Source organism: Lagenorhynchus albirostris, chromosome 12 (assembly GCF_949774975.1).
Source record: "Lagenorhynchus albirostris chromosome 12, mLagAlb1.1, whole genome shotgun sequence".
NCBI classification, from domain to species: domain Eukaryota; kingdom Metazoa; phylum Chordata; class Mammalia; order Artiodactyla; family Delphinidae; genus Lagenorhynchus; species Lagenorhynchus albirostris.
The window spans coordinates 78,414,863-78,432,420 of record NC_083106.1 but is presented as its reverse complement, the minus strand read 5'-3'; the positions used below and the strand labels follow the sequence as shown (position 1 = coordinate 78,432,420).

The window sequence follows — 17,558 nt, the reverse complement described above, 5'->3', positions numbered from 1 at the left end:
TGTCAACCTTTGGCAAAGACCAAGCGATGCCATATTTCTTAAAATTCAGCAGTTTATAGAGATCTTTGTAGCAAATTGTAAAACTTAAAAAGAAATGCGGGACTTCCTTGGTGGCACAGTGGTTAAGAATCCGCCTGCCAATGCAGGGCACATGGGTTTGAGCCCTGGTCCAGGAAGATCCCACATGCTGCGGAGCAACTAAGCCCGTGAGCCACAACTACGGAGCCCGTGCGCCTAGAGCCCGTGCTCCGCAGCAAGAGAAGCCGCCGCAATGGGAAGCCTGTGCACCACAACAAAGAGTAGCCCCCACTCGCTGCAACTAGAGAAAGCCTGTGAGCAGCAACAAAGACCCAATGCAACCAAAAAAAAAAAGGAAATGTGAGTGAGTAAATGTTTAAGTACTGTCTGGTTTACTATATATAAAAATTGAAAATATCAGTAATAATAACTCAGTGGGCAAGAAAAGTCTTACATGAAATATTTTATGTTCTTAAACAAATAAAGTGACTATGAAGCCATTAACAATGCTAAAGAAAAGACTGTATATATTTTAATTTTCCTAATGTTTTCATGTTCTTCTTTTATTCCCACCAAAAGGCAAATATTTTGTCCCCGTGGCTTGAGAATTTATGATAAATTATGTATTAAATTATGATACATAATTTATCATAAATTAAATTATGATAGACTATTAAATTATGATAGACTTTTATTTCTGACTTGCTATTGTGCTCAATTAAGTGAAACAAATCTTACTTTAGTTAAGTATAAATTTTTCCTGAATGGCTACCCTAGAGGAGCAGACAGGTGTATATCATATTATATTATTATATATTACAATAAATGTGCTGTCCTTGTTAAATCACACTCTAAAATACAGATAAAAACACACTAGTTTTCTAACAACTAGCATTTAGGGTATAGCTATAAGATTCCTTTTGTAAATAACACATCTTATTTTCTACTAATTAAGAAGACAAAGGAGGCTCACTTGATGATCATTACTCTAGAAGGTTTAAAATGACTTAGAAAAGTAATTTTTCATAGATTTAAACTAGATTTAAATAAATTTCTAGATTTTAAATTTCATAGATTTAAACTAGAAAGAATTGACATTTCTTGGACAAAACAGTACTTTGTAGATTTATTTAATTCGCCTGCTCTACTTTGCCTAGAGTGTGCACAACAGAAATATCTATTAAAAAACTGGTATCTTAATTCTGAAGAAAAAAAAGATTCTGAAATTATTTTTAAAATGTGCCAAAGTCCTTACCTGATTTCTTAATGATGAAAGAATGTATTCCTTTTCATAGGGGGAGATTGTCTTGTGAGTTTCTGGTGTATCACTAACTAACCAGATCCACAAAATAAACCAAATGATTCCAACTATACCTTAAAATAGAAAAATAAGAGGTAAATGAAATTAGTATGCACCAACAGCAATTTTTCTGTCTTGAAAAAATTATGTAATTATAAACTTAATGAAAAATTGGTTTCAGCTTTGTTTTCAAGTTCTTCTCATAATTCTTTAATGGGATAACTGCTATTTGTATTATCTCCTATAAATTTTTTTTTTTCTCCTATAAATTTTTAAGAGGAAAAACTTTTTAAAAAAATTGCAGTATAACTGACATATAACATTACATTAGTTTCAAGTGGACAACAAAATGATTTGATATTTATATACACTGCGAAATAATCACCACAATATGTCTGGCTACCATCTATCACCATACAAAATTACAAACATTTTTTTTCTTGTGATGAGAACTTTTAGGATTTATTCTCTTGGCAACTTTCAAGTATGTACCACAGGGACTTCCCTGGCGGTGCCATGATTAAGAATCCGCCTGCCAATACAGGGGACATGGGTTTGATCCCTGGTCCGGGAAGATCCCACATGCCGTGGAACAACTAAGCCCGTGTGCCACAACTACTGAGCCTGCGCTCTAGAGCCCACGAGCCACAACTACTGAAACCTGTGCGCCTAGAGCCCGTGCTCCACAACAAGAGAAGCCACTGCAAGGAAAAGCCCGTGCACCGCAACGAAGAGTAGCCCTCATTCGCCGCAACTAGAGAAAGCCCACTACAGCAACGAAGACCCAATGCAGCCAAAAAAAAAAAAGAAAAAAGTATGTACCACAATATCACTGTGCTGTACATTACATCCCCATGACTTATTTATTTTGTAATGGGAAGTTTGCACCTGAAGAGAACAACTTTTAACCACATGACTCTGCCTATCAGGGCCTACCAGACAAACCTTTTAAAAAATAAAAGTTTACAATCTATTATTTCCACAGGTATCTGCTTTTGTTTATTGATGTTTTTTGTTTTGATTGCAGATATATTTCCTGCATAAATGTTTACATGGCAATCTAATTTATTAAATATGTGTATCGTCCTGCTACTGAGATTGAGAAATGAAAGGCCCTGGGACTAAACAAAGAAATAAAAAAGATTAAAACTACCAAGTGAGAGCATCCTACTTTGTTTGAGAAGAAATATTTTCAAAATATACATTTTTTATAATAAACAACACAGCAGTTTTTATAGTAAGTATAGCATTTATGTCCTGGATTCAACAGCAGTTTCTATTGAACAAATATTCCAAAATTAACATCAGGTCGCAACTCAGCTGGATCATTTTAACCACATAAACTTGAAAAACAGGTTATCAGTAAATGTTTCACAGCTTTGTGGTCTAGGAGATGGGTACTTCAGTGAATTGGAATATACATATTTTAACCAATTATTAGATCACTATTACATTTTGGATCTATCACATTATAATTTAGGTTACATTTTTGAATAAACTTACCAAAGAGGTAGAAGACGTAAGTCCAATTCATATAGAAGCAAACTATACCAGAAAGAGGAAGAGAAACTACTGTCCCAAGCTGTGCTCCTAGAATAACAACAAAGACTTTGTAAACTTTGGAGAAAAATGAACAAAGAGGGGACACAGGTCTACAGCCTAAAGGAGACGGATAACAGACAACAGAGAAAAGAAAGAGTGATTCAAATCCTATAGGAGTTGAGTTAGTCACATGTAAATATAAACAACCCATTCTCTTAAGGGATCATTTACTAGAAAACCCACAATATGTAAAATGTATACATTAATATGTAGTTATATTAGTTACAATTATGTAGCTACTGATGAATTAGAAGGCATCAATCAATAGAAGACCTATTATAATATGAGCTAGTAAATGCCACATTACTAGTAAATGTGTTAGAAAGCCAAGTGTTTGGGGAAAGGCTCAAAGATGGTCTCTAAACATAGCCTACTGCAGCACACCTGGAGAAAAAAGAACGAAGCTTTTGGTAATCTAATTTGCCCCAAATATATTACACACAATTGTTTCAGATAAATAAGTGATAAAATTCATTTTAACCACCAAACAGAAGACATCATAGAAGGTACAGTGGGAGCTAAAATAATCAGACATTGTTTCTGGTCTCAAATTTTAGTCTTATATAGGAAGTAAATATAAACAAATAATTATTACACGTTAGAAAGTGTTGAGTGTCACAGAGCAATATGGAAGTTCAAATGTAGGACAGATTACCTCTGACCTCTAGAGATCAGGAAAAGATGTAAGAAGCAGCAGTGGGACTTTGAAAAGATGGGCAAGATCTGGTCCCATAAGAAAGAAGATATAGAGGCAGGTGTAACAGGGTGAGCAAATGAATGGAAGTAGGAAAGCAGAAAGTGGGTTTGGGAACTTCAATTGGGTGAAGGCAAGGAATAGGAAGGCTAGAAAACCGGGTTGAATAGTTACTGAATATCTGCTCCATGCCAGGCACTATGTGTCAAAAAAATAAATAAAAAGTTTTCATTCAGTGTGTGAGCTGGAAAAATTATAATTCACATATAAACCTCATGCTATCTTACCTACAGACCAAATGATAGCAAATAAATGCATAGAAAACAAGGTGTCTGAAGGGAGGGGTTGAAAGTCATGACCAGCTTATCAGATGATCAAATCAAATCACAATTTAAGGACAAAAGTGTTCAATTTTCCAGCTTGTTTTTTTTTGGCTTTGTTTTGTTAAAGCATTCTCTATATAAACATCTGAAAAGGCAACATGTTTTGAAATAAATGATGGCAGATGGAGAAAATGACAGTAGTCAAAGAAGCCACTTTGCTATATGCTGGTGAGCCAAAGAAGAACATTAAGAATAAAGTTATACCCCTGCAACTTAAGTTTTCCCCAAAGAAAGCACCTGACATTGCATGATTCTGCTTTGCGCCCTTCCCCCAAGGTTGATATACAGATAACACATTGTAGCGAAAACCTTCACAAGAACAGTTATCTCACCTGCATATGAAATGCTGAGAAGCTTGCTTCTTTCAAGAGGAGGAGCCCACGAAGACCACATGGCATGCATGGCGGGAAATGTGACACCCTGGGAAGGGAAAAAGATATTTCTGACGAAATGCAAGGTAGTTTTGTTCATGTTTTAAATTCAGTTGAGTATTTTGTTGCAAGAGAAGTTTCTGGATAAGACTCACGCTGGAATCAGGTTTCATGGAGTGAGATGTCTTTACAGTGCTGAGTGCAAATACCTCATAATGAAGTACTTTCAAAATCTGAACAAAGACTTGTGGACTCTGTCAACTGATTTGAGGACTGCAAGGCAAGGGTTACAAAAAATGTAAAAGAATGTACTGAATGAGGATATAAAGGTACCCTCCCACGGTGAATTTTACTCATTTACTTTATTATTATTATTTTTAATAAATTTATTTATTTATTTATTTTTGGCAGTGTTGGATCTTCATTGCTGTGTGAGGGCTTTCTCTAGTTGTGACAAGCAGGGGCTACTCTTTCGTTGTGGTGCACAGGCTTCTTATTGCGTGGCTTCTCTTGTTGCGGAGCTTGGACTCTAGGCGCGTGGGCTTCAGTAGTTGTGGCACGCAGGCCCAGTAGTTGTGGCTTGTGGGCTCTAGAGCACAGGCTGTAGAGCGCAGGCTCATTAGTTGTGGCACACGGGCTTAGCTGCTCCACAGCATGTGGGATCTTCCCAGATGAGGGCTTGAACCCGTGTCCCCTGCATTGACAGGCGGATTCTTAACCACTGTGCCACCAGGGAAACCCTCATTTACTTTATTTATGGCCTGAATGCAATGGGAATGTTATCAATATGTAACTTTTAAAAATACTGAGCTAATACTGTGGGATACTAGAAGAAAATTCAGATTCACCTTACTCAACAGGAAAAATGGTCCTACCAAAAAATGGTACTACCAAAAAACACTCAATTAGAGTGTTTACCGGTATTTTTTTCTTTTCTGGTGATAATTAGCCTAGTAAATGCCAATTAGGGGAGGGGCAAGATAGGAGTGGGGGATTAAGAGGTGCAAACTACTATGTATAAAATAAATAAGCTATAATGATATATTATACAGCACAGGGAATATAACCAATGTTTTATAATAACTATAAATGGAGTATAATACATAAAAATTTGGAATTGTTATATACCTGAAATTTATATAATATTGGACATCTACTATACCTCAATTTTAAAAAATACTAATTACTGGTAATGGAGAAGCAACAAGACAGTGAAGGCAGGGAGGCTCACAGAGGCTTGGGAGAGGAGGAGATGCTACAAGGGAACAGGAAGGAATAGATTCTGGTAGATTTGCAGCAGTCGATTCACAGCTCTCCTTGGCCATTCACTAGCTGTGTAGCCTCAGAAAGATCAGTTAACCTCTTAGAACTTCAGTTTATCTGTAAAACATATATTTTACTTAGATGAGGAGAAAAGGAACCTGTTAGTAGGGGAGTAATTTTATTTTGTAGTCAAGGAGGGTTTAGGTTTTTACTTAGATAAGGAGAAAAGGGACCTGTATATATTTTACTTAGATAAGGAGAAAAGGAACCTGTTAGTGGGGGGGTAATTTTATTTTGTAGTCAAGGAGGGTTTAGGTTTTTACTTAGATAAGGAGAAAAGGGACCTGTATATATTTTACTTAGATAGGAGAAAAGGAACCTGTTAGTGGGGGGGTAATTTTATTTTGTAGTCAAGAAGAGTTTATTTGGTACACCCCTATTCGATAAGGACAAAATAAGAATGTCCAGATGAGTGACCGAAGCTTACATTTAAAAAGCACTTGGCAATTTCCAAAGTTTTCTAGCAGTTATTATCACATCTGAGCTGTGACTGACGATGGGGCAGGTATTTAATATATTTGATTTATATTATATATTGTATTTGTATAATATTTATATTAAAACCTATGGTTCCACCGTTAGATACAGTGGAGTTATTATTCAAACTCTGATTTTACTACTCCAGTCAGTGTTTTTCCTACACAGCATGATACAAAATAACCTTTAAGCTGTATACTAAACCCAGAGGCCACTATCTTGCTTGGTTAAAGAAATGTTAAGAGGGAGCAAAATAAACCTCTGCCTTGAGAAGTTCAAAGTTAGAAATGAAACGAGATCATTATTTAAAGGTGGAGGTACACATGACGAAATGCAAAAGAGAAGTGGAAAGGAAAAAAAATAAGAAATTAAATTTTTAAAATAATTAAAAAATGATCAAAATCTTAGGAGGAGAGGAAAAAAAAGATAAAAATTAATAATAACAATTTTAAAAGCAGCAGAAAGGCCAGAAGAATCACAGGACTAAAAAAAAGATAGCTACATAAAACGATAAATTATTTGTCTCTAAGTTTGATCACCAGAAGAAAGAACAAATGATAAAGAAGAAGTTCTATGAAAAACAACAAATTTAAAGGAAAACAAGGCAATTTGATAGTCTATTGGGTAAAATATGTTTTAGACCTGGGCAATCAACGATGGAGCAGAGGTAAACAGTGGCAAAAGTTCAAGAAGTAGGATGGTCTGTCCTCATGGTTTTAATAGTGGTTTCTTATCTCCTCAGTAGAAGGGAGTAGGGGAAGCTATGAAGTATTTCCCTAGAAAATGTTTTCTCTAGTCTTTGAGTAAAGCTTCTAATTTTGGAGTGCCCCCACTCAAGACCTCACTGACCACAAGTGAAATCTACTCATGTTATTTCATAGTCAATCAGTTTCTAACTAAAAAATAAATCCCTATTATCTTTCAGTGTCATTTTTTCTGGTTCATATTCATATCAAAGAATGATATCTTTTTTTTTTTTTTTTGCAGTACGCGGGCCTCTCACTGTTGTGGCCTCTCCCGTTGCGGAGCACAGGCTCCGGACACGCAGGCTCAGAGGCCATGGCTCACGGGCCCAGCCGCTCCATGGCATGTGGGATCTTCCCGGACTGGGGCACGAACCAGTGTCCCCTGCATAGGCAGGCGGACTCTCAACCACTGTCCACCAGGGAAGCCCGTTAAACATAATTAATTACATGTGGGGTGCTTGGATTAGTACTTGGCTCGTAGGTAGTGATCAATAATTATCAGCTACTATTATGACCGTATTAACCTTGTCTTTTTGCCTCTTTTTGCCTAAATAAGAAACAAATTATTACTATCCGTTTTTCTTTTTTATAATTTTTGAAAATTTAAGAAATTTTATTAACTGTTGTTATACATGTAAAATGTGTTCAGCTCTAGCATTCAATGTCTTTCTATATGCCAATGAAATGAATCATTTTTCTATGGTAGAATGATATCTTTTTTTTTTTTTTTTTTGCGATACGCGGCCCTCTCACTGTTGTGGCCTCTCCCGTCGCGCAGCACAGGCTCCGGACGCGCAGGCTCAGCAGCCATGGCTCACCGGTCCAGCCGCTCCGCGGCATGTGGGATCTTCCCGGACCGGGGCAAGAACCCATGTCCCCTGCATCGGCAGGCTGACTCTCAACCACTGAGCCACCAGGGAAGCCCAAGAATGATATCTTTAAGGAGACAAGAAAGTGATATAGGGTAAGAAGAATAACAAAAGAGAAAAAAAATTACCTCTCCTAGTCCTTCTAGGGCCCTGAGTGCAATGAGGGCTCCAACTCCGAAATCTGCAGCGAGGGGAGTGAACAGCGTGAAGACAGAGGTGCCAAGGACCCCAAATCCCAGCAGCAGTTTCCCCCCACTTCTGCTGGCAACATATCCTGCAGGAATCTGCGTGATGATGTAGCCATAAAAAAAAGACCCGAGAATCCATCCTTGAGTTTCTGCATCCCATCGGTACTTTTTACCCTGTAAAGAGTAGGAGGAAAAAGAACAGTCTTTTAAGACCTTGATGAAACGGCTCCTTTCTCTTACTGGCATGTGAGTACATATAAATGTAATTTTGAACCACTGTTTTTTGTTTGTTTGTTTTTTTGGCCGTGAGGCTTGTGGGATCTTAGTTCCCCGACCAGGGGTTGAACCTGGGCCACAGCAGTGAAAGCCCCGAGTCCTACCCACTGGACTGCCAGGAAACTCCCCAGAACCACTGTTGTAGACTGAAGAACATGCAGACTTTCTACTGGGTAGGTGAGTCACCGTGATACAGACATGCAGATTCTAGAAGTGAATCGAAAATCATTGAAAGTCATAATGTTCAGGAAGGCTTGCTATTTTATGAAACTAGACTATGGGATGAATTGTAGATATTTTGTAATGACCATGACAAAGAAGGTTCAAAAAAGGCACAGGTTTAATCCAGAAAGCTACGAACAGGATACTGCCGCGGCCAGGCTAGGCTTTGGAGCCCGGCCTGGGTTCAAGCCCAGCTCTGTTACTTACTGGATTTGTGATCTGGGAAGATTAAATGAAAAAGGCCCATAAAATAAGGCCTGACACACACTAAATATTCACTTAATGTTGGCTACTAGTATGCAAAAATATAGATAATTAAGAGACCATTAATTAATAGACCATTTCAGACCAAGCACTTCAACAAGGACATAGAGCTCTACAAAAGAGCAAGAATTTAAACCAAGCCAGAAACTTCACGTGAGTAGGAAATGTCTTTGAATTAGTAGCAGTACACAGTAAGGTGAAAATGAAGATCTGGTGACTGAGTATCTGACATCTTTAGCACACATAGCCCTGTAACCTACCCACATGTTAAGAACCATTCAGGATTTCTTTTTACTGTCGATGTAGGGCAAATAAGTAGGTGGATCATGAAAAGTACTTATCGAAAGTAAAGACACAAAGCAAAGCCCTAATTATCCTTGTTTAGAGTACCAATCTGCAGCTTCTCTGTAGAATTCCAGGGCTTCATGAAGTGTCCAGCAATTACAGGTTGAGGTGGGGAAAGTGGGTGATGTGTACCCAAATACATATTTGGCAACATTATTGAAGTCCAATGTAAAGATTTTTGATAAGTCATTATTTTGTACATGTGCTTGTTTGGGCAGAAACCCTCTTCCCTGTTTGAGTGATCTTGTTTGTAAACGGCAGGAGAGACTCACCCACGTGGGATTTGGCTCCTTTGTGAGCACTGAAGATGGAAGAAAATACACTTATAAAAAAGGACAGGGGGGCTTCCCTGGTGGCGCAGTGGTTGAGAGTCCGCCTGCCGATGCAGGGGACACGGGTTCGTGCCCCGGTCCAGGAAGATCCCACATGCTGCGGAGCGGCTGGGCCCGTGAGCCATGGCCGCTGAGCCTGTGCATCCGGAGCCTGTGCTCTGCAACAGGAGAGGCCACAACAGTGAGAGGCCCACGTCCCCCCAAAAAATAAGGACACCTGGGACTTCCCTGGCGGTCCAGTGGTTAAGACTGTGCGCTTCCACTGCCGGGGGTGCAGGTTCAATCCCTGGTCGGGGGACTAAAATCCCACATGTTGCACAGTGTGGCCACACACACAAAAAAAGGACACCAGCCTTTCCCGCCTGTATTGTCTCCCCATGTGAGACAAAAGAAAATGTTGAAAGTGTGTAAAACTCAATTCTGAACGAATGATGAACGTGCACTTATCAATTCCAGTATAATATGAGGGAGGCGAAACGACATCAGCAGCTTAGGTGGGGCATGTATAGAGGTTTTTTTTGAAACTGACCCATTCTTATTTTTCATCCTGTAGTTGAGATTATCTTAATCCTCCTGCAACAGGACCCTTTTAAGTAGTACAGCTATTAAATAATGGTCCCATGAAAACTATTTAGCAACATCTAAAACAACCTAATTTTCTAATACGCCAGACAGGTTTTTCCAAATTCTCTTCAAGGACGGTATGTTTACGGAGGAAACTGAAAAACTGCTTTTCAAACAGATCAGGGCACAGCAGCAGCAGCTATAGTTATAAGTTAACTGTCTAACCAGTTACTGGGAAAACACAAAAGAAAATGATTCAGAGTTTACATGAAGAAAGTGTCTGTGTTTCTGTAGGATGAATACATTCAATATTTTTCAATATTTTTACTCGGAAGTATTTTAGGATTAAGATCATTTGCTTGAAAAACAGCACTGACCGTTTGGTTGTGAAGAACTTTTATGGGAGTGGAATGCTCTGCACACTCGTTGGCAGTTCTATTATCTGCTGTAGTCGTGTTGGAATCTACCATATCCACTAACGCCACACTCAGATTCACCCGTAATGAATAGAGAACGAAGAAACCAAAAAAGGCCAAAAATGCTAGGTTGTAACGAGCAGAGCAGCACACTGGAGCTGAAATAAAGATTGGTGGAAAAACTTTCATTAAAAGAGTAACTTAGATGATACTGTCTAAATCACTAAAGAGGTCACTTCTTAGATGTACACAAATGAATAAACCATGAATGCTTTTCTGAGAATATTCTCAGATGAAGCATATCTAAAAACATGTACCAAAGAGAATTTGTTCCCAGTACCTATAGTTTTGATAAAGATTTAACACATGAGAGCCTGAACTGTAAGACGGTTTCTTAAAACATGGAGGCAACAACTTTGCTCAGAAAAATCTGCATTCCGGAGTCAAAACCAAACCCCCAATCCCTGTCAGCTGGCAAGAGAAGAGAAAAGCAGGTAAGCGGGTTTAACGGCATCACTATTTCTGAAAAACATGTCTCAAACATGGCCAATGAGTCCTCAAGCGTTCAGCGTGGCACGTACATTACTGACTATGGGTCAGTAACCCTCTCATAAACGTTATCTCAGCACAAAAAAATTTACTGCCAAGGCCAGGGCAGGAAACCCCTCCTGATAATTTCTTACCTTGAAAAGTATCCTCAGAGGCTGGGTTTGAATCAGAAGCCATGATTAATACTTAAGGCTCTCCTAAACTAAATGCATTTAAGAGCCCAGAAGCAAATTTGCAGAATCTATGACAGTTGCAGCCCCTGTGACAGTTGCTCAGTTGGTCTTGCTTAAAGGGCCCACAGTGAAAAGCACAGTTAGTGAATGTACCACAATGATTTAAAAAAAAAAAGGAAGGCAGAGTGGGTTGGAGGAACCAATGAAAGGACGATCATGTGACAGGAGGAGTCTGACCTAGTTTTTTACTCTATAGGCGTATGCACATATTTTCTCTTTTTTCTTCTTTTACTGAGTTGCAGAACTGGAGGGGGGATGAGAATGCAGGAAGCTGACTTAAGGGTGACTGACCCTGAGCGACAACGAGGAAGTGGCTAATCCAGGTTTTTCCAACTTAAGTTTGGTCAACACTGAGTGTTTGATAAATATCTGTTGAAAGATATGAACATCTGTTTCATCTACTAATGACAAGTTAAAGTTAAGTACATATATATGAATATATGTGTGCTTTTATTTGGCAATGACTCATTAGAATTACACACACACACACACACACACACACACACACACACACGTGCCTGTTTTTCCCTACTCAGGAAATCTGGTGTTTTCATTGACCTAACCTCACACAAGGATACATTTTTCAGAGTACAACGGTCTTGGTACAGATTCAGATCGAAGCTTTAATGAATACAGCACAACTGTATTTAGGTGTATGTTAATATACTGTGATCCAACTCACTTTTCTACAAGCACTCATACACTTAACAACTGCTATCACTTTTTCCTCTGTGCAAGACTGACATCTTTTAACAGACAACTTTTCATTTGGCATTCTTGCCTCCCTTTTCAGTTCAGCTGGCGTTAGAACAATAGCACCACTGCCACAGTTCGATCCAGACCTGTGAAAACTATATTTCTAAAGCTTCATTCACGCTGCCTCTGTTACCTGACTCTAGACACACTGGCTCTCTGCCCCAGGCAAAAAGGCAGCTGTCTAGTTAAGGCCAGTTGCAGAATGCAAGGCATGTTTTATAGGAGAGCACATTTTCTCTATCATTGCTCTGTGTTGGACGAGAATATACAGAGAAGTCTGGATGGGGGCGGGGCTCATAATCTTTCCAAATTTGGGCAATTAAAATGTGTTACTCTGGGTAATTTGGAGCAGGAAATATCCAGATTAATGTACTGTCTGCTTTGCCAAGGTACTATATACAAAGTTCATTATTCGCTTCAGCAGAGGAGTGACAAGATGTGATTTACGGTTTAAAGAGCTTCTCTGGTTGCTGTGTGGAGATGACAAAGGGGCAGAAGTGTGAACGGTGGTGAGGCATGTAGACTCAGGGAGATCACTCAAGGGATTATTGGAAGTTTCCAGGAAAGAGGTGATGGTGGCTTAAAGTAGAGTAAAGCCCAGGCAATGGAGAGAAATGCGTGGATTTGAGATAACTTTAAAGGCAGAACTCACAGGCCTTGCCAACACACTGGACACGGGGGTTAGTGAAAGGGAGGGACACAGCTACCAGCGATGCTCTTACTCTGAACAACTTTATTTTTTGCTACTCTGACTTGGAATGTTATCACTCCATTCTATCCTTATTTGAGTTGCCTTATTTTAACCGTATGTTATCAGTTTCTCCCCACACGATAACTGATTAGGAGTATGATATACCTTACCGTGTGAATATCATGTAGGGGTAGAAGCTTGGGAAGTGGAGGAAAGGTGAGTAAAATGATTTCAAATTCCTAGTGATACTACTTGGAAATCTGACCTAGAAGTTATGGACCCGGCAACGTTAACTTTTGGGGACACAGAGTCAATAATCAGAAAAGAAAAAGCCAACACAGGAGTCACGAAGTATATGACTATGAGATTTTAAGAACATTACAAATAAGGGGTTACTAGTTTTAAAAAATGATTGTCGATTACAAATCAGTCAGAAAGATTTTGTTTCAAGAAAGTATGGTGACAGCGCAAAATGTGCCTGTGAATTTGGCCAGTGTTTGAAATTGGTCCAAGAAAAGCGTGCTTGCGTGACGAGGGGACAGAACGTTCATCTGGCGCCCGCCACACTGAAATCAAGTTCAGAACAAAACCATGCTTGCGTAACCAACGGAGCACCCATCAAAACAAACATCAGCTTCTAAAACATGGTTTAAACTTAGGAATGTGGAGTGGGCGTAGCTGAAAGAACAGAGGCTGATTTAGATTGAAGCCGACCTGGTGACGGAGCTCAGCTCTGATTTTCACTGGCTGTATGTCTTTGGGGAAGTTAGTTAATAGTTTTCATTATCAGGTTTCTCAGTTCCCAAATGAGGTGACCGCCACCCACCTCACTGGGTTGTGTGTGCACTAGATGAAATACTGAAGGGCAGTCAGTAAAAGTGAGCTCCTTTCCCGTTTATCCTGGAAAAAGTTATACCACCGAGATAAACGGCTACGATACACATATGTGTGTAACACGGGACAAAAGAGTGACATAAGTGTGCTGTGTGTGGGGTAGGGGATGGTCAAGGAAGGCTTCTGGGAGAAAGAACACTTGCACTGAACCTTCATCAATAAGCAGGTTCGAGGAAGGAGAGCGGGGCAAGCAGAGGCAGCGGCAGGTACAGAAGTATGGAAAGCAAGCCAGAAGGAGCGGGAAATAGCAAATGATCTTATGGGGCTGAACTGTGGTGCTGCATAACTCAGAGTGGGACACTGGGCACTGAATTTAATAACAAGAACAACAGGGAATAGGGGCAGGACAGGTATAAAGACGTAGAGGATGGACTTGAGGACACGGGGAGGGGGAAGGGTAAGCTGGGACGAAGTGAGAGAGTGGCATGGACATATAGTCAGTACCACATGTAAAATAGATAGCTGGTGGGAAGCAGCCGCATAGCACAGGGAGATCAGCTCGGCGCTTTGTGACCACCTGGAGGGGTGGGATAGGGATGGTGGGAGGGAGGGAGACGCAAGAGGGAAGAGATATGGAGACATCTGTATATGTATAACTGATTCGCTTTGTTATGAAGCAGAAACTAACACACCATTGTAAAGCAATTATACTCCAATAAAGATGTTAAAAAAAACCCCAATAGGTAATAGTTATTGAGCCCGATGTGCTCGATATCAGCCTAAGTGTTCTGCCTATATTAGGGTTATAAAGATTAGTTGAGGTGGGGTACATGTAAAATACTTAGAACAGTGCTTAGCACATAATATGCCTTCAAATAACTGTGAATTGTTGTTATTATTATTGCTCTTCCTGGACATTAGGAATTGAGGTAATTTGTTACAGATCAAGGTTATTTCTCATTTGTGAGAAATCAGAAGTTGAAGAAAGAAGTTAAGAAGCTGTTGAAGCGGGTGTTAAGTTCCCAGTGAAACATGCAGAATTGCCGAGCGAGTGGACACCCACCCAGAACTGGTGGGCGCAACCTGCCCTCGCGTGTGACCTTGAAGCACGACTTGCCTGTACGCAGAGGCAAGCACCAGGTAAGCAGATAGCTGGCACTGAGATGGTGTGGTGACAAAGCAGGGAATTTAGAGTGCTGACAAGAAAATAAAGTGTTGGACTGTGATTCTGACCCAAGAAGCAAGTGAAATGGAGAGGGATAATGGTTTAGGAAAATGCACACTAGAATATAAAATCTCAGGGAGGGCAGGAGCTTCTATTCTGTTTTGTTCACTGCTGTACACCTTCAATGCCTAGAGCAGTGCCTGGGAGAGTTGGCATACAAATATTTAGGGGGCTTAAAAGCAGAGAGGTGTTTCCTGATGGAACTTCACAATTCTACCTATGAAGTTCTCTTGACGATAGATGAAACAGACAGATCTTCTCTCTACTTTTGTATATGTGTGAACTCTTCCATAAAAAGATGAGGGGTCGGGCAGCTTCCCCGGTCGTGCAGTGGTTAGGAGCCCGCCTGTCAATGCAGGGGGCACGGGTTCGAGCCCTGGTCCGGGAGGATTCCACATGCCGCGGAGCAACTAAGCCCATGCGCCACAACTGCTGAGCCTGTGTGCGCGCCTGGAGCCGGTGCTCCGCAACAAGAGAGGTCACCGCAGTGAGAAGCCTGCACACCACAGAGAGGAGCGGCCCCCACTCGCTGCAACTAGAGAAAGCTCATGCAGCAACGAAGACCCAACGCAGCCATAAAATAAATAAATAAATTTATTAAAAAAAAAAAAAGATGACGGGTCAGTGGGTGGAAGGTCCAGATGAAATGAGAGTGGTCAAAGTGGAGCAGTTACACAGGCAGGTAGGAAGGAATTCTGGTTGTCGTTAAAGCAGTCATGGGAGATGACAGGGCCCAAGGGGTGACTGAGGAGGAAGTCATCAGACACGTAGGAGTCTGAGAAGTTGAGGGGACGTGGTGCTGGATGAGGCGTCACTCAAGATCATGGTGGGAATTAGAGTGTGGAAGATGGAGGTGTGTGAGGTGCTAAAGCCTATGATGACTGAAGCAAAGTGCTGGAAAGTGGGCAGAGGAGAAAACCACGTAGGGGAAAGGAGCCTAGCCTAATGGCGTTGCGAGTGGAGGGGTGATTGTCTGGAAGCATCAATGTGGAGTAAGGAAGAGTTGATCCCACCAACTACTACAGGATAACAAAAAATCACCCCGTGAGACAGCAGGGAGGAGTGGTGTGCCCAGAAGGCCAGGTTTCTGCTGCAGCAAAGAGGTGCCTGAGGTGAGCGAAGGCTGCTGAAAAGCTGAGGATGTCCAGCCTTTCTTCATTGTGGGAGGGTCTGGCAGTGGGGAGAAGCAGGCCTGGCTGAGGGGCAAGGAAGTACTGAGCAGCGAGGGGCTGAGGCTGAGGCAGAAATCCACGGTCGGGGGCACTGTCCTATGCAAAGACGATGACTTTCTCTAGAGGAGGGGGCCTGGACTGGTGAGCCCCCCGACCAGGGGACTGCATTAAAAAAGATTTCCTGGGGCTTCCCTGGTGGCGCAGTGGTTGGGGGTCCACCTGCCGGTGCAGGGGACGCGGGTTTGTGCCCCGGTCCGGGAGGATCCCACGTGCCGCGGGGCGGCTGGGCCCGAGAGCCATGGCCGCTGGGCCTGCGCGTCCGGAGCCTGCGCATCTGGAGCCGGTGCTCCGCAACGGAGGAGGCTACGGCAGTGAGAGGCCCGCGTACTGCAAAAAAAAAAAAAAAAAAAAAAAAAGATTTCCTATCTAAATGGATAAAACAAGTTTGGCTTTTAAACAGGGTAACATTTAACTGGTCTTAGCCTGCCTTATGGGTAGTTCATTCCTGATAAATCCTTATGTATTCTTAGCTCCCAAATTAATACCCATTTACAAGAAAACACCAAATTCCATTAAAATGGACTCAGCTACTTTAATATTAACATTGATTATCACATGACCCAAGGCCATTTCCCTTCCTTCTGTAACACGGTTGCTGTCTACCAGCGCTCCATACCTTATATTTAAGACTATATTTACACACAAATTACGTTTGTGAAACACAACGCTTATGTAACTGAACCTTGAATATAACCATCTGCCTCCCACACCAAAAGAATAGGAGAGGTAAAAAACAAAACAAAAAATGAAATAAAGCAGAGGATGTACCATTATAAGCTAGAAAATCACAAGTTGCAACAGTGTGACATGAAGAATGGGGCCCTTATTCTGCAGTTTCAGCTTCTCTGAGGAATGCAAAATCCAGTCTTCACTGATGATGATAATAATGATAATAATTAACACTGACTATATGCCAAACTCTATTCCAAGCACTTTCTATTAGCTTATTTAATCCCCACAATAACCCTATAAATTAGGTGTATCATTTTCCCTGATTTACAGGCACAGAGAGGTTAGGTTAGGCAGCAGAACTACGATTGGCCATTAGGCACCCTGCCTCCAGACCCATGTTCTGCCTTTAAACACAAAGAAATGTCTTAGGAGACCTAAAACTGATTTTTCATAACATGAATGAGCACATTTTGGTGCAACGGTATGTTGAAAATCCATTTAATCAAATACAAGACACATCTCATTCATACAAAAGTAAACCTTCAACTGGTGGAAAGTGTGAGGAATGGAATTTTTATGTGTGTGCCTAATTCCCTCCTCCCTCCTACCTAAATTAGGCAGAAGAATCTATACACTTCCTGTGGTTTACCAGTATTGAGCCGCCCTTCCCCCATCACTTTGTTGTTTTGTTTTTAATCTTTATTGGAGTATAGTTGATTAATAATGTTATTTTCAGGTGTACAGCAATGTGAATCTGTTATATACATATATCCATTCTTTTTATGATTCTTTTCCCATATAGGCCATTACAGAGCACTAAGCAGAGTTCCCTGTGCTATACAGTAGGTCCTTATTGGTTATCTATTTTATATATAGTAGTGTGTATATGTCAATCTCAATCTTCCAATTTATCCCTCTCCCCCTTACCCCTTGTAACCATAAGTTTGTTTTCTACATCTGTGACTCTATTTCTGTT

General features: G+C 40.7%; 1 protein-coding gene across 3 annotated transcripts in view; it reads right to left on the bottom strand.

The window, feature by feature from the left end:
* SLC17A5 (solute carrier family 17 member 5) overlaps nucleotides 1–17,558 on the bottom strand; it is a 59,184-nt gene that overhangs the window by 36,137 nt on the left and 5,489 nt on the right. For 2 of the 3 annotated variants that reach the window (XM_060167289.1, XM_060167287.1), the window contains exons 2-6: nucleotides 10,352–10,548; nucleotides 7,912–8,145; nucleotides 4,330–4,417; nucleotides 2,822–2,908; nucleotides 1,274–1,392 (exon numbers count right to left, since the gene is read on the bottom strand). In XM_060167289.1, the coding sequence (XP_060023272.1) occupies nucleotides 1,274–1,392; nucleotides 2,822–2,908; nucleotides 4,330–4,417; nucleotides 7,912–8,145; nucleotides 10,352–10,548 (725 nt within the window). The remainder of the gene's footprint in view (nucleotides 1–1,273; nucleotides 1,393–2,821; nucleotides 2,909–4,329; nucleotides 4,418–7,911; nucleotides 8,146–10,351; nucleotides 10,549–17,558) is intronic. The other variant, XM_060167288.1, reaches the window with a different exon arrangement.